Source organism: Tripterygium wilfordii, chromosome 12, assembly GCF_013401445.1.
Source record: "Tripterygium wilfordii isolate XIE 37 chromosome 12, ASM1340144v1, whole genome shotgun sequence".
NCBI classification, from domain to species: Eukaryota; Viridiplantae; Streptophyta; class Magnoliopsida; order Celastrales; family Celastraceae; genus Tripterygium; species Tripterygium wilfordii.
This window is the reverse complement of record NC_052243.1, coordinates 11,247,494-11,271,654: the sequence shown is the minus strand read 5'-3', so window position 1 is coordinate 11,271,654 and position 24,161 is coordinate 11,247,494. Positions and strand designations below refer to the sequence as shown.

Here is a 24,161-nt window from a genome sequence, read left to right as displayed (position 1 = left end):
CTTAACGGATACGTCTTTCAATGCCCAATGATCAATTGGGAAATATCAACAGAAATTCAATTTTTTAAAAAAAAAGGTTATAGATCTCATTATATTCATTTATCTAATAAATTTGATAAGAGAAATTGAGATCAATAAGTACTCGAGTCACCATAAAAATAGATTATAATAAAAGATAATGTTAAAAACCCTTAAAATTCGACCTCTAAAAGTTCTTCAAATAATCATTGATTAAAAATATAAATGTAGGACTCACTTCACATCCAACACTCCACATTAAATGGAGGTCTTTTGGGGATCATTTTTTGTAGGTCTCAAGAATTATCCTATAAAAAAAATCTAAAACAGAAAAACACAAATATAAAATTGATTATAACTGGATACTCTTGGACGACGTCACGGTAGCATATATTGTGATAGTATATATGGTGTCTAAAATGTTGATAGTGTTTGGTTACAATTATGGTGGTAGCATAAAACTGTAGAAAATGTAGTGTCAAATTACTTGTAATAGTATTATGCATTTAAGTTATAACATATGTAAATAAATATTGAAATAAATAAAAAATAATTTAAAACATATAGATAAATAATTTAAAATTATAATTAAAAGAATTATTTAAATAATCATTAAATTATTAAATTATTATCTAATAATTTTATAATAAATAATTAAATTCATTGTAAATAATTTAATAATGAATAATTAAGAGAGATGTGAAGAGAGGAGAGGAAAAAAAAAAGTGTAATTTAGGTAGTTCAATAAATAATGGAAGGTAGTTTAGGGAAGAAAACTCATATTGTTTCAAAATGGTCCTCCAAGAGACAATTTCATAATTGTCTCGAAATGCTATATTTATTGTACTTGAAATTATGGGTGCAAAATAATTGTTTAGTAAGGTAGAGTAGCATATAAGCTACTAAGGACAATATATGCTACTATAAATTGCTTGCCAAACATACCCATTGTCTTACACCTAACTTTACCGGATTTCCAGAATTCACCTTCGTAATTGTGTTTTTACCTCAAACTTAAAAACGAGCAATTTCAGTGATTGCCAATAAAATTCCTAGGTTGTGGTTGGTCTCCATTCGCTTTATCTACAATTGATAATACAAATAAATCTCATCCAGTATGAAAGAAATCTAAAAAGTTTGTCGCTTTTGATATATCTGAACAGCTTTCCGCGTGCCTACAGTAACCCACTTTTATAAGTATTAGTCATATGGCATTGTTTGAATATGCATCTTTCGAGAAAGTGATGCTGTGAACAAGACAAATTGCTAAACACAATTTGTGTTCCTGCTCCTGGACATATTCATTGAACAAACTTCTCTGTACTACGTTCTAATCATTCATTCATACTTTTACCCAATTCTGGATCGCTCTAAAATCCCTCCTTCTCCCCTAGATTATAAATCAACTGTTCGAGTAAAAAAATATTAGCACAGAAAATCCAATCTGTCATTGATACTGTTTTGTCAACAAATACCAAGCTACATTCTGCCATGGAAACCACCTATTATTCCTGAGAGCAACTCTAATAGGCTCATGGATAACAGTTTTTGAAGTACCATATATATGAGCTTGTTATGATCAGAGAAACTCTTGAAACTCTTTTGAGACTTTGTATATTGAGTTTCATACTTCGACCTATATAACCAATAAAACACAAAATATATAACAAACTCTCCCCTTTCACTCGAAGCACAAACAGCATTGATAATGCTGTGATAATTTATAATATCTTCAGCTTGATGATAATTTTAAGCCTTCCCATATATTTGATTTTTACTTTCAAAGGCTAAATAAACAATATAACTAATCTCAACAATAAATCAGAAGAAAAACATAGGATTTTTACAAACAATAAACATGGAATTAAACTACATCATGATTACACTAACACATTAGGTATAATCAACATACATAAGCATCCCTTCACGGTCCAGCAAGAGAAAAAGGCCTTTAACCGACCATGGTTGAGATTTACATTAAAAAAAACCACAGATCTCAAGCCCTGCAACTGCCAAAAACTCCGTTGCAGTGGGCTCCTAAAATCCCTACTATGCATAATCGACACTAACAAAGAAGACGAATTACAGTAACTATTACAACAACTTCAATTCAAGATGGAGGACCAATCGATCTCGTATGAAGGGTACTTCTCCAGATTGAAATTCTCCGGAGAAATACCCCATGGCGCCTCCTCCACATCCGGAAAGGTCAGATCTGACAGGGGCGATGATGACCCGCCGGACCCATCACTCTCCGTCAATACCAGAGACCCGGAGCTCTCAACCTTGTTCATATCCGACACGTCCGAAACAAGAACTGTGGACTGCGACTCAGCCTCCGGCTTCGCCACTTTGGAACCCACCAGCCCTCGCTTCTTGGCGGAGCCAACTCGCTTCCCTCCTTTCCCCTGTTTCTGCGTCTCAGCCAGAGTTTTACAAATGGCTTGTAGTTTCGCATCAACAGAGGAATGGAGAGGCTTGTACTCGCCGAATTCGCCGCCGATGTGGGATCCGTTGTGGCGGAGGTTAGGGAAGTTGAGTCTCGCAAAGTCACCGCGGAGCTTGTAGGCTGCCTTGTCGTAGGCTAAAGCTGCCTCCTCTGCTGTGTCGAAGGTACCAAGCCAGAGCCGGGTTCGGTTCTTAGGGAGCCGGATCTCAGCGACCCATTTTCCCCAATGCCTCTGCCTGACTCCACGGTAGAGCTTGGTGGGTTTTGGCGGAGTACCAACTTGCTTCATCGGGATCGGCTTCGGACGGAGAAAGCTGAGACTGTTATGACAAGTCTGGTGGTTCTGGAAGGTCAAGCTTTGGTTTTGGAGGTCAATTTGAATCTGGATCTGGTGGATCTGGGAGGGGGTTAGGTGGTTGAGACCAATAGAGAAAGGTTGCTGTAGATCCGATTGGTCAAAGATCGAGAACCCATTCGAAAACGGGTTGGTCATCGAAGTTGAGCAACCATCAGGATACAGAGAAGATGATTCTGAAGAAGATAAAGGAGAGAAATTGAAGGAAGAAGGAGAAGAAGGAAAAGGAGAAGCATATTGGGTTGTTGAATCGGTGGTTGAAGAAGCACTTTTGTGCATAAAAGGTTCAAGTGCTTCCATTAACTCACCACCAAATGGACCTGCTCGAAGAGGATGTCTGCTACTGTAAAACTCCATTGCAGCTGCCATACCTTAAAACACTATATATAAACACAAAATATTTCACAAGAAGAAAATCAAAACTAAGAAAACCAACCTGCTTCTTGTCAAAAGTAAAGAACAGGGTTTCGTTACAAAGAAAAATTAAGGCAAAAGAGGTTTAAAATAGCCAACCCCTTCCACTGAAATAGACTAAAAAAACCGAACTTTCAGGGACTAAAAATCACCCTCCAAGCTGCAAGAAAATCGAAAAGAAAAAAACTTCCTGGATCTCGATTCTGAAAACACCTGGCTTTCAAAAAATACCTTCCTAAGTTTAGTTTTGATTCAATGTTTTTTGTTTTCAAAACAAACCCAAAAATTGTTGCTTGAAAGACAGATGATTAACAGAAAGGGATTCAAGAGAAGCGGGGTGCATCAGAGGGGGGAGAACAAATCAAGACGAAGAAGAGAATCAACAGTACCACACACACACAGAAACTTTACTTTTTTTCTCTCAATTTTTGGTGAATCTCTCTCTCACAGCCACTCACTATGCCCTTCAGCCCCTTGTGTGCCCTGCATTATATAATCTCCAAGGTCCCTAATTAAGTAATTATCTCTTCTAATCACTTTTTTAATTTAAATTATCACACTCTCTGTGGGTCCCTCTCATAAACCAAAGCCAGCTGTACTGATGACCTAAGTACCCAATAGGACCACGACAAGTGTCCAGTGTACCTGTAGTTTTCATGTTTGTTTGTTGACTTTATATTAACGCGTTCACATTCATATCTTTTTTTTGGAGGGTTTAATGTGATGATGTCCCTTTTGGCCAACTGGCCTGCCTTTAATTCTCTTTTTTGACAAATGCAACATTTTTTACACCATATAAATTGGTCTAAACTCGAGTTATCAGGTGCGTTACACAAAAATTTCTTAATTGACGATAATATAAGTTGAATCAAAATATGTCATTTGATCAAAAGATATTGTCTGACAATAATATAAATTGAGTCAAAATACGTCATTTGATCACAAAGATATTATTCTCAATGACAATCGAATTCAAATTCTCTCAAGTTCATACAATTTAATTCTAGAAGGATTGGGCAAGTAAACTATCATGGGAGTGATTTCCAAACGTCCGGTCCTACATCAAAATAAATATAATTTTAATCTTTTTATTGACCCAGTTGTTAACAGTTGTGATCCATTAATGGGTTCACTTCACCCAACTTGTGTTGCTTTTGTTGTTTGAATAAATTAAAAATATTTAAAAAATATGGGATAGCGTGTGATAACAGGGTTATCCATATTAGATTACACTAATTATTGTGATTAGGGTTTGGTAACTTTGGTTATGGATTGATTTTGATTGCCACTAAACGTAGTTTTAGTCAACCTTACCTAAATGGTTTTTACAGTCAGTAATCCAAACTGAAACACGTGAAATCCGACTAATAAAAAACGTATCTTTAGTCAAATTTACCTAAACTCGTTACGTGTCTTAACACCTGACATAAACGGTGAACATCAAAAGACGAACACCCTAGAGTGAGCATCCAAGAAGGCGAGGAGGAAAGCTCCTCGGCAAGATTTAAGAGTCACCCTTGGTGTGTCATCCGATCACACATGCTCAATATACCAAAAATCAAGAGTCTCCAAGAGCATTGAAGTAGGATGAGTAGGATGAGGAGGAGAGCTCTTAAGCATGACTAAAGAGCCACCCTCGATACCCCGCAGAGCATACATGCTCGGTTTAATGAAGATGCCATGCCCCGGTGTGAAGGGCCCCACAAGAATATCAGTCACAAATGAATCAATAAATCATGGATCCACTCACCCACAATCTTAGTATTAATGATGAGAGACTCACGATCTTCCGTAACTCACTCTCTTTTAACCCCTATAAAAGGGGACTCTCACCTTAGGTAAACATTATATTCTAAGATCCCAACTCATGCACTCTAACATACTTAATAGCAAATTAAGATAAGAGAGCATCAACATCAAATACCGAGCACTCACCATTTTTTGACTATTTATTGACTTGAACGTCAGAGAGATCTCCCCGAGCATACCCTCGAGGCCCCCATAACTCACGTGCTTCCTTGTGCAAATCATCTTTTAGAGAGACCAGTACGATCTTGACTTTGACCCTACCATTGATGCCCTTAGAAGCTGAAGACAAGTTCAAACGTCATTATACTCTAAATAGATTCACCAATTAGACTATCACTCAGATAATTGACAATGTACGCTTCCACGTCAAAATAAATCTAATTTTAATTTTTTTTAGGAATGTCACGAGAGTGATAAGGTTTGTGAAACAATTGTTAAAGGTTGTGATCCATTAATGGGTTCACTTCACCCCACTTGTGTTGCTTTTATTGTTTGACTAAATTAAAAATATTTTAAAAATATGGGATAGCGTGTGATTACGGGGATATCATATTATATTACATTAATTATTATGATTAGGGTTTGGTTATAGATTGATTTTGATGGCCACTAAAGGTAACTTTAGTCAACTTTACCTAAATGGGTTTACAGTCAATAATCCAAACAGAAATCACGTTAAATCCAACTAATAAAGTGTAAAATAAATTTTGTATTTATGGAAGTGAGTCATTGGTTAAATGATAATCACATTATATGTAAAGAATCATTCATTCATTAAGACGTGGGTTCGAATCCTACCCCCTCTCCAAACCCTTGTTATTACACAAATTATTGTGATTAGGGTTTGGTTATGGATTGAATTTTATGGCCACTAAATGTATCTTGTCAACTTTACCTAAATGAGTTTACAGTCCAAACTGAATCACCTTAAATCCGACTAATAAAGTGTAAAATAAGTTTTATATTTATGCAATAGAAAATAACTTATAATATTATTTGAATTAAAAAATTATAATGTCCGATAAGTTATTCCCAACAATTTTTGTGGATGAATTATTTTTTTGGTGTTTGGTTGGGAATCTACGTTTTTGTAAACAATGCTATAGAAAACGTTGATACAAGACGCACTTAGAAATAATAAAATTTATTGACAAACATTAATGGTTTATATTATCCACAGGTTATGATAAGGTTAATTAAAAATGGGTCACTATAGTTGGTGATCATTAAATAGCGATTAGGGCACACAAATTAGCATCTTTAAGATTAGATTTTGCGACTCTAATGTGACTGCCTTGTAAATACTTAATAGATCACTGATCCTCCAACCGGTGCACCATTTGGTGCAACAAAAAAATTTAATATTTCTTGGAAAAAATCATAATTGTGTAATATTTTATATGACAAATTTAAAAATATATTTTTTTATTGAAAGCATATTCGTCATACTAAATATTACACATTTATGATTTTTTCCAATAAATATTTTCCATTAAAATGGTGCACTAGGCCTCCCTCAATCCAAGACTTAATATAGGAAGCTTATATCATTTAAAAAAACAGATGTGGCAAGTGAATTTGGAGGAAGCTACAGGGAAGAGTTGTGACGTCATTTATATATTATCCATCGGTTGTGGTTGCCACATCTCAGATCAGTGATGTCAGTTGAATGCCGCAATATAGAATTTGGGACGTGGCACGACGTGAGGCTATTTAACAAAAGTAAAACCATAGTTTGGTTATGTGGACCGTGGTCAAGTTAGGACTCGGCGTGGAAAGTGGGGGAAGAAGCGTGGGATACATGTGACGTTCACGATCTACAATTGCGGCGCCAGAGAAATTGTTTGGTAATGACCCACGCGCACCTGACGATTCTCTGTAATCCCGTTCGCAATTCACAATAGTGGGATAGCATGTGTTGAGAACGTTTCACTGTGGCGCGTCAGTGGCTGAATATCTTTTGAGGGAAATAGGAGTTACTGAAGAAGCGTCGGTTACGTTAGTTGACCAGAATCAGGCACTGAATCTTGGGCCATGTCGGAAGGAACCCATATCCAAGCCCAGCTACTTTTGAGGCTAATAATAATATGCAAACCATTGATTATTGGTAGTATAGGCGCTAACATTATTTAACAATGCATAATCAACAAGTCAACCAAAATTTTAATATTTACTCTCCCTCTGTTCCATTTTGTTCGTTTATCTTTTCTATTTTGAGTTATTTAAAATTAATATCATTTTTCTTCATTAATTAACAATTTTATTTTTTAGTTTAAATAATCCTCTGTGAAGGGGTACGTGTCTATTAGTTATTGGAAGCTTTTGGTTCAAGTTACCGTTAGGCTTAGCTTAGAGATGTGGACAATGTGAGAGTAAGTTTCGTATGTTAGAAGTAAGAACTCTGACGCAACGAATTTTACAAAGAAATGTTTGGGGTAAAAGCTTCTTCGTACGTTCTGGAAGACGATGAGTTCGAGTATCAAGATTGCTTTTAAGGAAATACGGATGATATGAGTATCGGGTTTAATCTGAGAATACCGATGATGAGACCTATGGTTGAAGTAGTGCAGGAGCTATAGGTTTGGCGTCGACTCTTCGAGGATGTCGACGTTGGCGTTATGAGAATGTCGACATTCATACGATTGTATAAGTTGCGGTCGAAAAGGGTAGGGCAGAAGAATTCTGGCCATTACAGTATGAATAAAATATAGTAACTTAAGAGTTAAGTGTTAAGAGTCGCATTATAGATACACCTAATTTCGAGCCTAGGTCATTCATTGTGACATGTTATTGAAATAGAATTTTTCAAAATATTGACTGAAGAAAAAATGTTTTCTTTGTATGATTTAAAAGCCAGGTGTGGTGCCCAGTTGAGCTGCCACTACTGACTTTAAACATTTGAGGGCAAGAACTGTTGGTAGAAGAGCAGCTACATGCATGGGGAGAGAGAGACACTGAGAGACTCGGTCAGTTATGTGGGACTCCACCCAAAATATGAGACTACAAATATAGTCACGCGGCCGTCTTTTTATTTTTGTTACCGACCCATCAGATGGTGCCACGCGTCAATATATTCCCATGATCACCCCCACCACCACGACCTTTCTTATATGTTCTGAAAAAGAAGATACATTATTCTAATGTACTTGATACCCGGTGTATCACTAATTGTGGTATCTTTGTAATCATATAAATTACCTTTAGAGAGAGAGTATATAACATAAGTCTTCTGTCCAAACTTTTAACAGATTGAAGTCATTGGGATAGAGTCCCAAATGAAGAAATATGATTTTAAGACAGGTAGGTGTGGTGCCAGCTGAGCTGCCACTGCTGACTTTGAACATTATAGTGAGGATGGCAGGCTCATCAGGACAGGAGAAAACGGTTGGTCTTGAACATTTATAATCGTCTGCTTGCGACCCATAATCATCATCGCGACATCATGAGGGTAGCTTTAGCTTTACGTTTTACGAGGGAAGCATGCGGAGAGAGACCGAGACTCGGTCGTTTATGTGGGACCCTAAATATGAGGGGTGGTTGGGTTTTGTTGTAAGTTTTTTTACAAGAAGTCTCGTTGTAATGGCTCTAAAAGCCATCATAAATTTATTTTTTAAAAACTTATAAATATATTTTGATCGGGATTATGAGTCCAACTGTATATTTCTTATCCCAAACAAAAATCGAATTGAACATGAAAAATATATAAAAATTATAAACCGTTGAATAGAAACCCGAAACATCCTATGTCTATCTTGTGATGAATTTGATTTTTGTTGGAGACCAAAAAATACTGTTAGACTAATAAACACGATCAAAACTCATCTATAATTTTATTTTATTTTTTAAAATTTTTTAAATGGTTTATATTTATTAAAGTGGGGTCTCCTATGAAACAAATTACAGCAGATTCTCGGCACCCAATACGAGACTACAGAATATTTACGCGGCCGTATTTTTTCTTTTTGTCACGGAACCTCCAGAAGGTGCCAGGAGTCACATATATTTCCATGATCATTGTCCACTCCCTATTTTTTTAATTTTTAAAAAGAGCATACATTCTTGTGGTTTATAGTTATTTAGAATCAAAGATGATGGCCTAATCGTGGATTATAGTGCGATATTAGAATCTCTAATTTATCTTATCTTGATCCAACAACATCCTAGAAGAACCATTACCTCATTTGATCAACAAACTCCATACATACATATATAATACTATATATTCCCATGATCACTATTTTTATTTTTAAAAAAATAACATACATTCTAGTGGTTTATAGTTAATTTATAGAAAAGATGATGGCCTAATTGTGGATTATAGTACCATTGGGCATTTGGGTTTCTGATTTTTTCTTCTGTAGGAGACATTTGTTCAAGAAAAGAAACACAGAGAAGCATATCATTTTATTTTTTTTTATCAGGCGAGAAGCATATCATTTGTTTTCCAAATGCATATGATATAACCACAGCATATGGCAAGCCATATACTGTGGTGTGGAAATTTTGAAGAATGGCGCAGTTTCACTTATGAGCATATCATTTGTTTTCCAAGACTTGATTGAGCTTGAACTTTCAAAGGTCAATGGTTGTAGTGGCAAAAAAAATAAATCGTATAGGCCTTTTTGGCGAAGCTTACAATGGCCCAATTCAATTAGTAACAACATTGGGGCTCAAAGGCCCACTATCTATATATTATACTAGGTGCACAAATCAACGCAGAAATGTCTACTCAAGATCTTATCCAAATCTCCTCTATCATTATAGCATATATGTGTAATCCCTCTGCCCAACGCAATGAATCCCTCATAACACTTACCTGTTTATGGAGTCATGTCAAGTATCTTCCGCTCGACCACATCCTCTCTACAAGAGAATACGACTAATCTTCCTCAAGGAAGGCGTCCGTCCGACCGATCGCCTTATACCAAATAGTCTCTAGGAATGTCATTAAGACATGTCTTCGCAAAAGCTTCGAGACCCACACCAGTCTCATCGTTGAAATCTGACACACGTTTTGTCACTGTATCTCTAATTGAGATTTACTCTTGAAGAACACGCTATTGACTTTGATGAGCAAGATCAACAGAAAAGGAAGATCCACGTCACGACCTTCCTTGCACAAGTGAGACTATAAATAAGAAGCCTCCTCCTTCAATGGTTGAAGTGGACAAAAAAATAAAATAAAAGGAAGATCCACGTCATGACCTTCCTTGCACAAGTGAGACTATAAATAAAAAGCCTCCTCCTTCAATGGTTGAAGTGGACAAAAAAATAGAGCCCTATACTCATAAACTGGTAACCCTTTTTGAATGTCTTTTACCTTAAAAAATATTCATAAAATTCATCAAACTTGATTGTCGGAGACCTTTCGGTCGACACCCCAACCGACCTTAAAGTTCTCTTATTTTACTCCGTCAAACTTTGTAGAACTCTTGATGGCCCATCAACAAATTCTTGATTGTAATTTGTAATTCATTCCCCCTACAATGGTCAAGTAGAAATATGCCCTAAAAGAAGGTATATTTCTATGATAAACCTCACCAAGGCCCACCAAATCTTTGATTGAGCTTCTCAACAAAATGCTAGGAAGCTTGGGCTTTATCAGAGCGGTCGTTGGGCTGATGAGTGGGCTTGATAAAGGTTGATTTGACAAAGGTTTTGTTCTTCTTTTATATAAGGATGAAGATCTATAAAAGGTGGAAGAATGAAGATCTATAAAATGATGGATGATAAACTTTCTGACCAAAAAAAAAATACTAAAATAGTTAAATGAACGTCGGCACGGCTTTCCTAAACTAGATAGATACATGCATCTACCGTCCTTAAATAGAGTCAAAAACATTAAAGAACGCCAGATCCACCGCCACGTATCAGCTACAGATGTTGTCGTGGGCCCTATCAACGACCTTTTTATTATCTGTTAATTTGGTGTAGTCCAGAAGAAATCGCGACTCAACCACCCTCTCTCGACTCGACCCACTTATATGGAGACAAATGTGGTTTGATTTCCTTTATCCAGATCCAGTGGCACGTTATTGTGGAGAAACTTGTGGTAATGGCAAAGCAAAGGAAGAAGGAACATAACATAAAGGGCATTGGAAAACAACGTTATTTTTTGCGCGAAAGGACATTTCTCCGTGAAGTGTAACGTTTCATCGCCGACAGGTGATTGCGTATGTGGACAGGACTGAAATTGGAACACCTGCCGCCACCATATTGAATTTTTGTCCGATAATGTTCAAAAGCAGTTAGAAACAACAACTAACTACCCACCGTGTATGCCAGCAAAAGCAGTGCTCGTCTTTTTCATGTTAATTTAATAAGACCACCCAATCTATAAACGACGATGATAATAGCTTTTGAACGACATGCCAAAACATACATATAGATATGCTTTGAAGAGCCGTGTTTCACTACTGGATGGAATTCCTCGGAAAACGACTCAATGGTCTGCGCATAATGAAAGAAATGAATATCTGGTAAGCAATCGAAATGTTGCATGGTGTGACCTTCCCAAGCTCAAGCTTCATTTTGTTCGAGAATCCATCTACAAAGGCCGTTACCAATGGTAACTTACCATTGCACAAGCTCTGAATTAATGAAAAATTAAATTCAAAAAAGTAACTTCAGCAATGTATGAATAATTACATTCAAAAAACAAACCAAATATATTTACAAGGAATTTTTTTTTTTTATCTATTTCAGCTTTGCCAAAACCAAAACCAGAAAAAAGAAAAGAAGGAAAATAGTTCATTTCTCTACACATCTAAAAACCCAGACGCATCAATTAGGCTTGCCTCTAAAATTTCCGCAACCTAACAACCGGGGTATCAACTTTGAGTTTAAAACTTAGGCGAATTCATGCGAACTAAAAAACCAACCCTTTGCTTATACTATGCACATCCAACCATCTTCACTGATGGATTATTACCCCATATACTAAAACATAGAGTCTAAATACCGGTTATGGTGCTTCCTGTTAAACTCTAACAAACTACCATAAGTGCGGTCAGCAACTCCGACAAATAGAGCCTCCGTATCAGGGCTGAATGATATCCCAGCAATCTCCCCAAACAGATCAATCTCCTGGGACTTGACATACCCAGCTTCTGTATCAAAGACATGAACAAAGTCGGCAGGCTCAGCCATGGCCAAAAATCTGCCATCCGAAGTGAACTTCAATGCTCTAATTGCCCCCATGTTACCCTTCAACACAGCTAATGATTTGGACAAATTCCTTATGTCCCACAATCTGCATGTTGTGTCTTGGTTTCCAGTGGCCAAAGTTCTGCCATCTGGGTGCCAAGCTGAAGAGAAAGAATAGTCCAAGTGCCCCTTAAGGTTCCCAGTAACTTTTCCAGACTGGGCATCAACAATCAAGCAGTCTGCACTGTCACCAAGTACTGCAAGCAGTTTACCGTCGGGGCTAGCAGAAGCATTGTTCACTGACCATTCAAATGAGAAACGATTTGCACAAACAAAATTCTCAGTATCAAAAATCCTGACCTGAGCATCGTTATTCCCAGTCATAACAGTTAATGCACCATTAGGGTTGCGGTAGACATCTACAGCATTCGTTATGGCATTGTCATCTGTAGTTACCTTACTACAGAATGCAACTCCTGGCTCATTCACATACTTGCAGATAAGCTCTCCCTGGAAACCACCAGCCACCATTAGATTCTCTTTGACAGCCATGGTGCTTATCTGTACTCTGGAAAGTGACGGGGGCTGGGACAACAAACCAGGCCGTTTCTGCACAAAATACAGAAAGCCATTAATATATCCTCATAGGTGATGGCAAACAAGTCCATCTAAATCATGTTTCCAAGAAGGTAATTACCAGCGTGGGAACGATTGGTTTTGCCACGTTCAGTACTTCTTCGCCTCTCCTAAGCATGGAGGACCAATGCATCACAGAGTAGTTTTGCATCAGGTAGACATCATGCTTTGATGTAGCCCATAAAAGATTCCGTAGCTGCAGAGAGAATGACAATGCAAATTATAGGCCTATCAAAAACAGCATTCAACAATTGAAAAGAGGCACTGTATAAATGCTGCTCACCTCACAGAAAATGATAAAATTAATGCCCTATGTAACAATCTTTAAATGCAGATGCAATTTCCAATACACATAAGAACATTACAACATGAAAATCTATAATGCGTTCTGTTCTTCCAAACATAAAAATGACACCTTAAAAAATGTCTATTCCCAAATTGAAAAATGCTTACATATTAAGCATTTGGATAGGAAGACTACCATTGCCACAATGTGTAGGAAATTCAGAACAAGATTCCATAACACTTTTATTTCAAAACCGACTGAAATTGTAGTGTAGTGTGCACACATCATAAATAAAATACCAATAAAAATCGTAGAGTTAAGAGCAGATAATTTGATTCATTTTTAAATTCGATGATACAAGTAGGACATCATTTGTGGAACTTGTTAACTGATTCATGTCCCGCATTACTGCAAGGAATGCTACAACCACCGACGAGCTACAAAGTCTGACCATTGGTGACACCAAAAAATGTGTTAAACTTATCAGGGGTAAGATAAACCTAAATTCTACTGCAGAAATGTGTGTGACAGACCTTAGAAACTACAAGTACAGTCACCAACTAAAGTTTCTATAACTTGAAAGAGCGATTAAAAATACACCTCATGGCTTCCACAGGATTAAAATGAAGAGAAGGAAAAGCAAAATACAATCTCAAAACACAATAAGCAGAAGATGAAATACACTTTCGATGGCCTACTAAAAAATGTATAAATACAGGGACAACTTAAAAATACACAAATGCAGAGCACAGATGCAATGGCCAAGAATTAGAAATGGAATCCAGATAATATAAATGTGTGAATATCAAAAGCCACAAAACGGCAGTATTGTAATCATCTTATAGATGTGCTTGTAAGTTGTATCCAACCATGCAGAGATGTAAATTTCTATATAAACTAGGCCTCTGTTAGCAACAGGAACTGCAACAGAGGACTCTAAAATGTTCAAATATCTTCCTATCATACCATATTAAACGTCGCGCCAGCAGCTCAGACAACTTCCACCTGCTTAAGACTGAAATAAAAATAAATGGCACTCCTAAATGCCACAGAGGGTTAAAGCAAGAATATCAAATATCTGACAATCGCCACACCAACAATCACACTAGCAAATGACAAAAGCAAATTTTCACATGCTCACTGTGACAATTAAAAAAAAGATATCCGGTTCACTAAGCACTAATACACTTTTATGGTAAAATATGAAGAAATACTTATGCGGATAGCCCTAAATTTAATCTAACTTCTCTGGCTCATCCGACATCCTAATGATCAAATGATACATGTGCATGCCACATTGAAGTAACACAAAACATAGAGCTCTACACAGAAGAACCATACGGCTATAGGAAGAGTTTGTATGCAGAATTTAACATGCAACTCCTACTACATAGGAAGATGGTATGCAGCACAAATCTTAGAAATTGAAAAATACATTCTACAGAGTTTGTTCATTCTAAACAGTATATAACATGCAACTTTAGTCTTACGAAGCAGAAAATATGTAATCAAAGTATCAAACAAATGAGATCGTACAGTATGACTCAAGAAAATACAAAGAGCTTGTTAATATACATAATCATTTGTTGCTGTTTAAAATAGATTTCTATGGTTCAAAAACGTGAAAAACAAATATCAGAAAACAAAAGAGAATCCTGCAAGGTCTCTACCTGGAAATGAACAATTGTTGATTTCACAATCCTTGTGTTGAACTGGAAGTCATAGAAGGTCTTCCCCTTCTCTACTTGCAAACACTCCTGTTATCGGCAAATACTTAGCATTCACTGTTGAAAATAACATCTCACAAAGAAGACAGAAATATTCCAGTATTCCACTTGTAAACATGATAGTCCATAGAAAATTTGGCAACAAAAAGTCTATAACCAATCAAATACTCATGTGTTATTAATTTCACTAGACCCTTACAATAGGAGGAGAAAATTTTTTCTTGCCTTAAATTCTTTATGCAACAATAAAAGGACGTTCGTCAATGGAAAATCGTGTCATTTTGGGATGGAAATCTCATGGCTAAATTCAAAGGCTAAGTGAAAAATACCCAGAACTGAGGACAGAGACATCTACCACCCTTTGTTATTCCCTGGAGTATAGATACTAAGAAGTTCATTTAAAAATATAAGATATCTTGTATCAAGAAGAGTCTTCTTCCCTTATTAATATTTACGAGCAGTAAAAAACTAAAAATCAATTATATAAATAAGTGAAATATGCAGGGAATACCAAATCCAGATTTGGTTGCCCTTAAATTCCATGAGCGAACCCTTAGATCTTTGACAGTAAAAAGGCAGGATAACAGAAGTTAGTGAAACCACCTTGGGTAATAATAAACTAACCTTATCCAGCTCCGAACGAGAGTGGGAAAGGCTCTCGTAGTTCTTGTACTGCTTCAATCTTGTCTCGCGGTACTTATCTCTGGAAAAATTAAGCCTCTCCCAAGGAATTCCCTGTATATCCTTTCCATTTCTAGCCTCTAGAGCAGATGTATCAGACTTTTGCTTACTCTGTAAAGGCCAGACAACACAGGGCGAATTTCAGCAATAACAGGAAACTTCAGGCATAACATGCTGAGGTAAACTCCAAAGAAAAGGAAAACAATACAATTCCTATGATTTAAGGAAAAAAAAGTACGTTACCTGTTCAAAATCATCTTCAAAGTCAGAGTCTAAACCGCCGTCCCTTTGAATTTCAGTATCCCCAACGGGTTCATCATCAAAATCGACCATATCATAATAATCATCAACAACGTACTCAAGATCATCGTTATAGAAATGAGCCATTATCCTGCAATTTAAACTCAATTTCAGTCTCACAAAAGTCTATTATACGAAGAAATAAGTCCCAAATTAGTTGAAAAATGACGAAATCGCATTTGATTACTAAACCAACAGATTACAGTTAACAAAAGCATAACCAAAATAAGAAGGAAGAAAACCAGTAAACACTACATAAACAGCCAAACAGAATCAAAGTGGACGAACAGAACTCCCTATATGGAAAATAGTAGCTACAAAACATACATACATGGCGACTGAAAACTTTATACATATTCTTTCACTGTCAACACGCAAAGAATATTCAATTGAGACCAGAAAAAAAAGACCAATCTAGAACAATACACAACCTGCTCTGACACTAGGCCTAACACATGATGATGAAGGAAACGACATCAAAATCAAAATCGAAAATTACCTCCGAATTTTGAGATGCGAAGACGGTAATCACAAATGAATCAAGAAAGTATGGAGCAAAAGATCAGGCCAAAATGTCTCTACAGCGGCAGAGAACAATGATTTTCCAACGTTTTCTCGGGAAACAAATGGAAAGCGAGAACAATATCGCTTCTCTGCGGGCGGGGAAGGTTTGAGAATTTTCCGGTTTAAAGTATTCGAAAAAGTAACTGACAGGAAATACAAAACGGAAGAGAAGTATCTGGAGCGCGGTTTTTGCTAACATAGCAAGGAAGGTGTAGCCCCCGGGGTGCTACTTATTGCGTAGTTGTGGGCCAGAGCGTGAGTGTGGGGCCTACACATGGGCTGGGGGCTCCACTCGAACCGCCCCCGGTTTCATCGGTGGTGCACGTATCAGGACCCATTTTCACTGCCTTAAATGCCCCGTGCTTTGATTGGTAGATCTTGTCATTGTCAGGTAATTAGATTCTATAACACGCCGTTAATCCTGCCTCTAATTGACCTGCGATTGCCGAAATGTCGCGTGGTTTTGAAGTAATTACAGTTTTGATTGGTACTTCTCATAAATCAGATACTCGTAAGAACACCGCATGATTTTGTCTTTAAAATAGTTTTATTTGGTCGAGAGAAATTGAATATTTACTTATAGTAAATCACATCGGTGGCTTAAACCTAACCTATGTGAGATATAAATCACTTATGTATTTGGTTATGCGAGACAAACAAAATGGTTACAGGTAGAGGTCTTTTTGGATCAAGACTATGCTCCGAGATACCATGTCATAAATTGGAGACTCAAGAGCACATCATAAATCAAACTCAAACAACCCAAAGAGGCATTATCTGCTGTAGGCCTATGATCCGTATGATTTTGTCCTTAAAAAGACCCTATTGGTTGAGAATGATTTGATCTTTACTTATATAAACTAGGGATGGTAAAAAAAAAAAACCCGATCCGAGTACTACCAATAGCGTACTCGATTCATTTAAAACCCGAAAACTGATCCTATAAGGTTTGAAATCGATTTTGGTTTTGATTTTCAAACTTGTCACGGTTTAGAGTCAGGTTTGATTTTTGGTGTCGGATTTAGGGTACCCGAACCATTTAATAAAGAAGTCAGTTATAGTAACAATATTATATCATCTATGTAAATGTATATTATTAAGATACTAAATTATAGCATGATAAAACATATTAAAACATATACATTTATAGAATCATACAAATAAAACTATAAAATACACTAATTGAATTGCCCTAATGATATAGCATTGCAAGATAAATCATACTTAGTATTAATATAATCCTAATTAATTATTGTTTTGTTATTTTATTCTATTTTTAATGCATGATTTGGATTTCGCGTTTGAGTTTCGGGTGGGATAAGTTTGGATTTGCGGTTCAAAAATGGGTTATCCAACCATTAATGAAAATTTTTAAAAAATTTAAAGTTAAATGGTAAACAATAAACAGGCACTCGGTGGTAAATGGTTACGAAACGGTTCAGGTTTTAGAAATTAAAAGGTTTTTTAAACGGTTTTGTTGTAGAGTACCTTACAGGGAAATGGTTTTGGTATTCCCTAATTTGAAGAATACCCAATCCGTTGTCATCCCTAATATAAACCAAATCGATGGCTTACACATGACATATATACGTCATAATGGTACTCCTTTAATTGTGTTATAAATTAGGAAATTAAGAATATTTTCATCGTTTTGGAATAATATCATGATTACCATACTTATAATAGTGTTATCAAAAGTTTATGGTGTCACTATTGCAAAAGGAGAATCCAATACCACCACCTTTACATGAAACAAAGGTCAATAGTGCTAGGTAGCTTATATAGTGATAGTCCATAGGAGCCCAAGTATTTTAAATGAAATTTTAAAATGTTTTAATTCTTAAATACATGTTAGATTTTTTTAAAAATTACATATTCAAAATCAGTGCATAAAACTCTTTCTAAAATGATCAATTATCGATGAGTTTTATTAGGTAAATCTTAATTCCATTGTTTTTTTTCAATGAAATTTCTTAATTCCATTATTTTTTTTCAATGGAACTTTCAAAAACAATGAATTCAAAACTAAAACAATGATCTATAGACTGTGCTTAAAAAAACAATAAAATCTATATTAAAACAATACATTTTGGATAATGAATTATGAGATAAAAGAGTGAAAAAAAAACTATTACATTGATTAAACCAATGAAATAAACCTGATATACTCTCATGGACTATCAAACTGATGGGATACATGTCATTTTAGAACAAAAGTAGCAAGAATTCCAAATGATAATAATAACAAAACAAAGTATTCTTCTTTATTTTGAGGGTGATATGCCTTTTGTGAGTGGCATCGATGCATCCATTGAAAAAGTAATACATTAAAGAATTATTCTCTCTTTTATCTCCGACATTTTATAGACATTCTAATTATTTTTAAGCCAACATTTCACACATGTTATAGAAAATATTAAAGGTTTATAAGTTTATTTTATCTTTTATTTCACTCATGGTACACTTTGATGATTTTCTACATCTTATATATCCTTTCTTTTAAAAAAATATTCTTGGTTCAAAAGTATTTATGGATCTTTCTCTTATTTTAGGCATGCTACCTTTTTATGATTCTCTAAAAGATTTACTTCAATAATTATATATTCTTGTTGATTCTACTACTACTGAAATAGACATGCTAAAAAAATTTATGGATTATTTCAGGCTCTCTTTTATGATTATTTTCTATAGATTTAGTCAATCAAATTTGCTAAATCTACATAATTATTAAAATATTGAGGGGATCTACATATGAAGAGGAAAGGGAAAAAAAAAAAACAATTATGCTTATGCAAACTAATTGCAAGTTAGTCGTTGTTTATAGGGAGAAGAATCGAAATGATCCATGAAATTTGATGACTCAGTCGAGTCAGCCCCTGAACTTTATTTTGAATAAAATAAGCCCTTGAGTGTGTTGGGGGTGGAGGGCTTAACGAAGGGTATTTATCAAAGTTCAGGGATTTGTTTGATAAGAAATGAAATTCAGGGGCTGATTCGATTGAGTCATCAAAGTTCATGGGTCATTTCTATTCTTCTCCTTGTTTATATGCTTATTCATTACACCCGAATCATTACTTAGAGTGGCAAGACCGCAAAAATGACATGTATAACTCTGATGATTAGGATTCAAATTTCCCTCCCCTTGCAAAAAAATAAAAAGATGGGCAATTATGCTAAATAGTCAAATTAGTTAATAGGCTTATGATCCCATTGACTCCGGTCAAACTGGTTTTGGGTATAATTGTAATATTGAAGACGAAACCTCGCGTAATTTCATTGACTTTTGGCAGGACGAGGTTTGACTACCGTTACTCTAAGTAGACTTGACAGCTGTCAGTTACAAACACTTGATATATACAATTAAATAAATTATAAAACAAACCGGTGAATATTCAACATTTCAACTTCAATTTTTTCCCCCCTTTTTACATCAACTTCAATATTCAGAACGAAGAACGGAAGACGGGTATATAAACTAAGAGAAGGGTTGACCAAAACAAAAAAAAAAGTGTTCATCCCGGTATAGTACTTTCGGTGTTCATTTGTATCGGAAATATTTAGTCACTTGTGTATTTGTGTGTTTGTTTTGTAATTATCATATTTTATAGATTGTATTCCATTGTTTTTAGTGTTTCCAGTATCATTTGGTCTCATATTTTAAAAAAACAATAAAAATATTGGTCCCCAAAAAGTTAATGCACAGTTATCTCCACCAGCTATAATATGAAAGTTAAGGGGTTTTTTTTTTTTTTTTTTTCCAATCTAACATTCTGACAGTAAATATGTCCCAATATGACAATAAAATTATCGTGGCATGGGTAAGAGTATCCACAATGGGATGATTTTGAAGTACTTGATATGATACTTTCTTGATAAGTTAAGTGCTAGATGTTCACAATGGATATAATGGAGTGTATTTTAAGTACTTGAAATGTTACTTTTTTGATAAGTATAGCGCTACATGCACACAATGGGTGAAAAATGACGCTTGAAAATTTAGTTGTGGAAAAATGATACTTGAGAGTTGGAGTATGTATATAGTTGATGAATAGTGAAGAGAGATGATAAAAAAGAAGAAAGAGGTGATGAAAAGGAAGAGATAGATGATAAAAAGGAAGAAAGAGAAGATGAAAAGGAAGAGAGAGATATGAAAAGGAAGAAAGAGATGATAAAAAGGAAGAGAGAGAAAATAGAGAAAGTGAGTATGAAGTGTTGGAATGTATGAAGTGTTGATGAATAGTGTATATTGTGAGATTTAATCATCCAATTAAATTGTGCCACGTAGGATAAAAGAGGAAAGAAAGAATAATTTTGAAGTGCTTGATATTTCAAGCATCACTGTGGATGCTCTAAACCTGGTGCTCAAAAACTTAACTTGGCTGCTTTAGGCAATATGGTTCTTATTCAATATGGTTCAGTCTCTTAAGAGACCAACGTTCACTTTTTTAGTGGTGGAGGGATCATTTCATTCCCATCTAATAAATCAATAAATTTAATTTTAATCTCTTAGAAGCTGTTTTCGGGAATAGAATGTACTCCTGTAACTCTACCACACCACTGAGATCATATATATGTTCACCTATTATACTATATATATATATATTACTGGCCACTCTATTACATGGTGGGATGTTGCCCTTGTTACTAATTCTTTGTCTTTATAATTACTAATTATTGCCTTTAAAAAAGAGAATAAGAAAGAAAAAATTGTTTGGTGTGGCCCGATTTTGGATTCTATCGCTGAAACTTCTTTTAATTACTTTTTAGATTATATAAAGCTTGAAAAGTTCATATATATATTAGATTCCAAACTCTTCCATTTGCACTTTGAATTTTATATTCAACATTACTTCATCTTTAGTTAGTTTAATCATCAAAGAATTGATATCCCTCCAAACATAATTTAAACAAATAAAAAATCTCTAAATGTAATGTCATCTACTATTAAATTAACAAGAGCACCAACTCTATCTTGATTTCTTTCACCTTTGGGAAAACTTGAAAATATTGTACCTCTTCTTAATTAATTCATTATTTAAACACGTAGATAAAGACACTGTTATAATTTGAAAAAAATTGAGAGCGATCAAAAAAAGGAGGTGATAAAGGTTTGCGCCCAATCCATTTTAAGTATTGTTCACATTTTGGGTCCGGAGCTTGCATTGCTATGAAGGCGGAAAAAATGTAGACAATTTTTGTTCTATACTTACAACTTGCAAATTAGAATTATAAGAAATGATAATGAGCCCACCCACTAACACACACATATGTATATATTGTGGATGCAAAAATCTGACGATCCATATATATGTCAGCTGCTCAGATGACTGACGCAGCGGCCAACCTCATGAACAAAGGGAGAGGACGGTCCTGCATGACTTGAGAATACTCGGATGCTCAAGTCAGTGTCAAACTCAATGAGTTCTAATAATCTTAGTGATTGGAAATTGTAATTCGTACCTTAAGTTGACCTTTGCCTCATTTATATAGGGGTCGACTGATGATAAAGATGAAGTCTTTCCTTGATTGCTTGATATTATCGTTCCTGCAATGTCATGATAGGATCAAATGCCTTGATCCTAATCTCCTGACATCCTTGGACATTAGCTTGAGCGTGATTGGAATTTCCAATAGGGATGGATTGTGACTGAAAACACAATTAATTCAATATTAAATATCACAATCCCTGAAACAGTTCAAGTATTGCTGTCATGGCATATATTTTCAATGTTCTTCCAGTTAGATTCCAATTAATAAACAAGATATTTATGCAATATGATGGTCCATGCAAACTTTGTTGGAAAATATATATATACATATTATCAAATCCACAGATAACGTTAAAATTATCAATTCCTGGCATTTTCAGAGCTTTTAATTTGAGCAATCATACCCGGCTAGAATAGGATGCTTGTGCCCCATAATATATATATATATATCATCAGCTTTCATTTCATAGTTGATAGTGAAGATGTGATTAAAGTATATACTCGATTTGGTGTTATTCAACTTCAAATCTTCACCGGAGTGCTTGAAAAATAGTGACAATGTGATGGTAAAATACATTGAGGCTGATTTGATCCGATAGGACCAACTCCATTAACTAAAAAGCCTAGTGGATATTTTATGATGGAGGATTATAATCTTTTAGCTAGGTCACAGCCAACTTTCATGGAATCTAATTTGTTCGTCTGTCTAATTTTGGTGGACCATACTATATATTAATGTGTGTATAAAAACAGTATCATTTTTCAGTGCATATATATATATATACACATATATATATATATATATAAGTGCATGGGACCCTTAATTGGGTAATATATATAGTCGTAATACTTTTCATTAGAGATCGATGCATGTCTATGTGGTCCTTCAGTTTTCATTGTTTTAATTTATATATATTATTTCTTTTTTTGAAACAGAGGTCTGGAGAGGGAGATGACTCGAATTCATGTCTTAATGGGTGATTCGGTCCCTTACATATAACATAATTGTCGTTCAACCAACAATTTACTTACTAATTTATATATATTCATAAACACACTGCATGCATATGTATATAAGCGTGTGTGTGTTTCATTTTTCCCCTTATGGGACCGACTTACCAAATCAATTCCTTAATCTGAAAGTCTGTTACCAACTCAACTTTTTGGATAAAATATATAAGAGAGAGCACTTTCAAATAAATAAATGGATTTTTTTTAAAATAAATATTACAAAAGAAAAGGTGGTGAAACCTGTCATCAATTTCACGAAAGTAATATAGCACTTTTTTTTAGGTAAACGGGAGTCGAGATTCGAATTTGAGTGTCACTCAGTTTGAGTATATGTCTTAAGTACCTTTGGTTAAATACAAAAAATAATTTGAATAATAGGACAAATACTTTTATGGAGAATAAACCGACGGTTTATATTAAGAATAATGTTTGAGAACTTAAAATATGTTCCTCATTGTACCCTTAATCAATGTAGAGCGTCGAATGTCAAGTGGACATTACATATGTGTTTATAATCAAATATTATTTCACATATCACATAGATTTCGGGGGTTTAAATGGTGATCATATTTTGGGGGTCCGTATCATTACTCTTATATAAATACTTAGTCTTTGCGGTCCAATTGGTCGCAAGACTATTCATCATCATTCTTTCCATGTTAGAAATGTCTCTTCCTTGACTGCAATTCTGTTTTGTGCATAGTCAAAACATCAATTCCTCCATTAATATGTTGTTGAAGCTCTTTTGAATCTTCATATATGAAATGGTCAATGTGAGTTAAATTCATGTGGACAACACAAATCCCCAATTTAAGGAGCTCTTTAATTAAATATATAAAACAATGGAAAAATAGAAAAGAAAAAAAAAAAGATTGCACTTCACCTCGTCCCTATCAAAAAACCATTATAATCATCTTCTTAGAAAATACATGGATAAATTATAAATCCATATGATTTGTTCTAGAGAAGAAGAAAAAAAAAAACCAAAGCAAACAAGAAGAGATATATACATATATATACATGTTGGTGTTCAAGTACGGGATCTATCTTACACCATACACGCTGGTGTAAGTGCGGGCTCACACGTGATGGGATCGCGCGTGTATGGTGTTAGATCGATCCCACACTAGAGCACTGCATATATATATATATATTGATTGTGAAATGCCGTGTGAAAAACGGAAAACTGGTCCAATATTAAATGATTACGATCAAAACACTAGTTTTGAATGATCTCATATAAAAACAAAATACCCCTCCTGACTAAATTGGAAAT

The 24,161-nt window shown here is 35.1% G+C and overlaps 2 protein-coding genes across 3 annotated transcripts; both read right to left on the bottom strand.

Moving 5' to 3' along the window:
- Nucleotides 1–1,835: 1,835 nt before the first annotated feature.
- Nucleotides 1,836–3,705, bottom strand: LOC120010980 (ethylene-responsive transcription factor RAP2-4-like). The gene has a single exon (XM_038861965.1). The coding sequence runs from the start codon at nt 3,189–3,191 to the stop codon at nt 2,124–2,126; it is 1,068 nt and encodes a 355-aa protein (XP_038717893.1). The 5' UTR covers nt 3,192–3,705; the 3' UTR covers nt 1,836–2,123.
- A 7,951-nt stretch (nt 3,706–11,656) lies between these two features.
- On the bottom strand, nt 11,657–16,588 carry LOC120010755 (uncharacterized WD repeat-containing protein C2A9.03-like). 2 transcript variants are annotated; one of them, XM_038861592.1, is made up of 6 exons: nt 16,321–16,588; nt 15,765–15,912; nt 15,465–15,632; nt 14,784–14,870; nt 12,889–13,023; nt 11,657–12,800 (listed from the first exon to the last, which is right to left on the bottom strand). In XM_038861592.1, the coding sequence occupies exons 2-6, from the start codon at nt 15,906–15,908 to the stop codon at nt 11,985–11,987; spliced, it is 1,350 nt and encodes a 449-aa protein (XP_038717520.1). In that variant the 5' UTR covers nt 15,909–15,912; nt 16,321–16,588; the 3' UTR covers nt 11,657–11,984. The 2 variants fall into 2 exon arrangements, with proteins under 2 accessions (XP_038717520.1, XP_038717521.1); XM_038861593.1 differs by lacking the exons at nt 15,765–15,912; nt 16,321–16,588 and having other exon boundaries at nt 11,728–12,800; nt 14,080–14,870; nt 15,465–15,526.
- Nucleotides 16,589–24,161: the final 7,573 nt, after the last annotated feature.

Bases quoted from the DNA above. Each gene is read 5' to 3' on its own strand.
- LOC120010980 (XM_038861965.1), bottom strand. From the start codon at position 3,191: ATGGCAGCTGCAATGGAGTTTTACAGTAGCAGACATCCTCTTCGAGCA.
- LOC120010755 (XM_038861592.1), bottom strand. From the start codon at position 15,908: ATGGCTCATTTCTATAACGATGATCTTGAGTACGTTGTTGATGATTAT. The intron at 15,633-15,764 runs GTAACGTACTTT...TGGCCTTTACAG, and splicing joins TTGAAGATGATTTTGAACAG to AGTAAGCAAAAGTCTGATAC. The intron at 13,024-14,783 runs GTAGAGACCTTG...TTCTCTCTGCAG, and splicing joins CAACAATTGTTCATTTCCAG to CTACGGAATCTTTTATGGGC.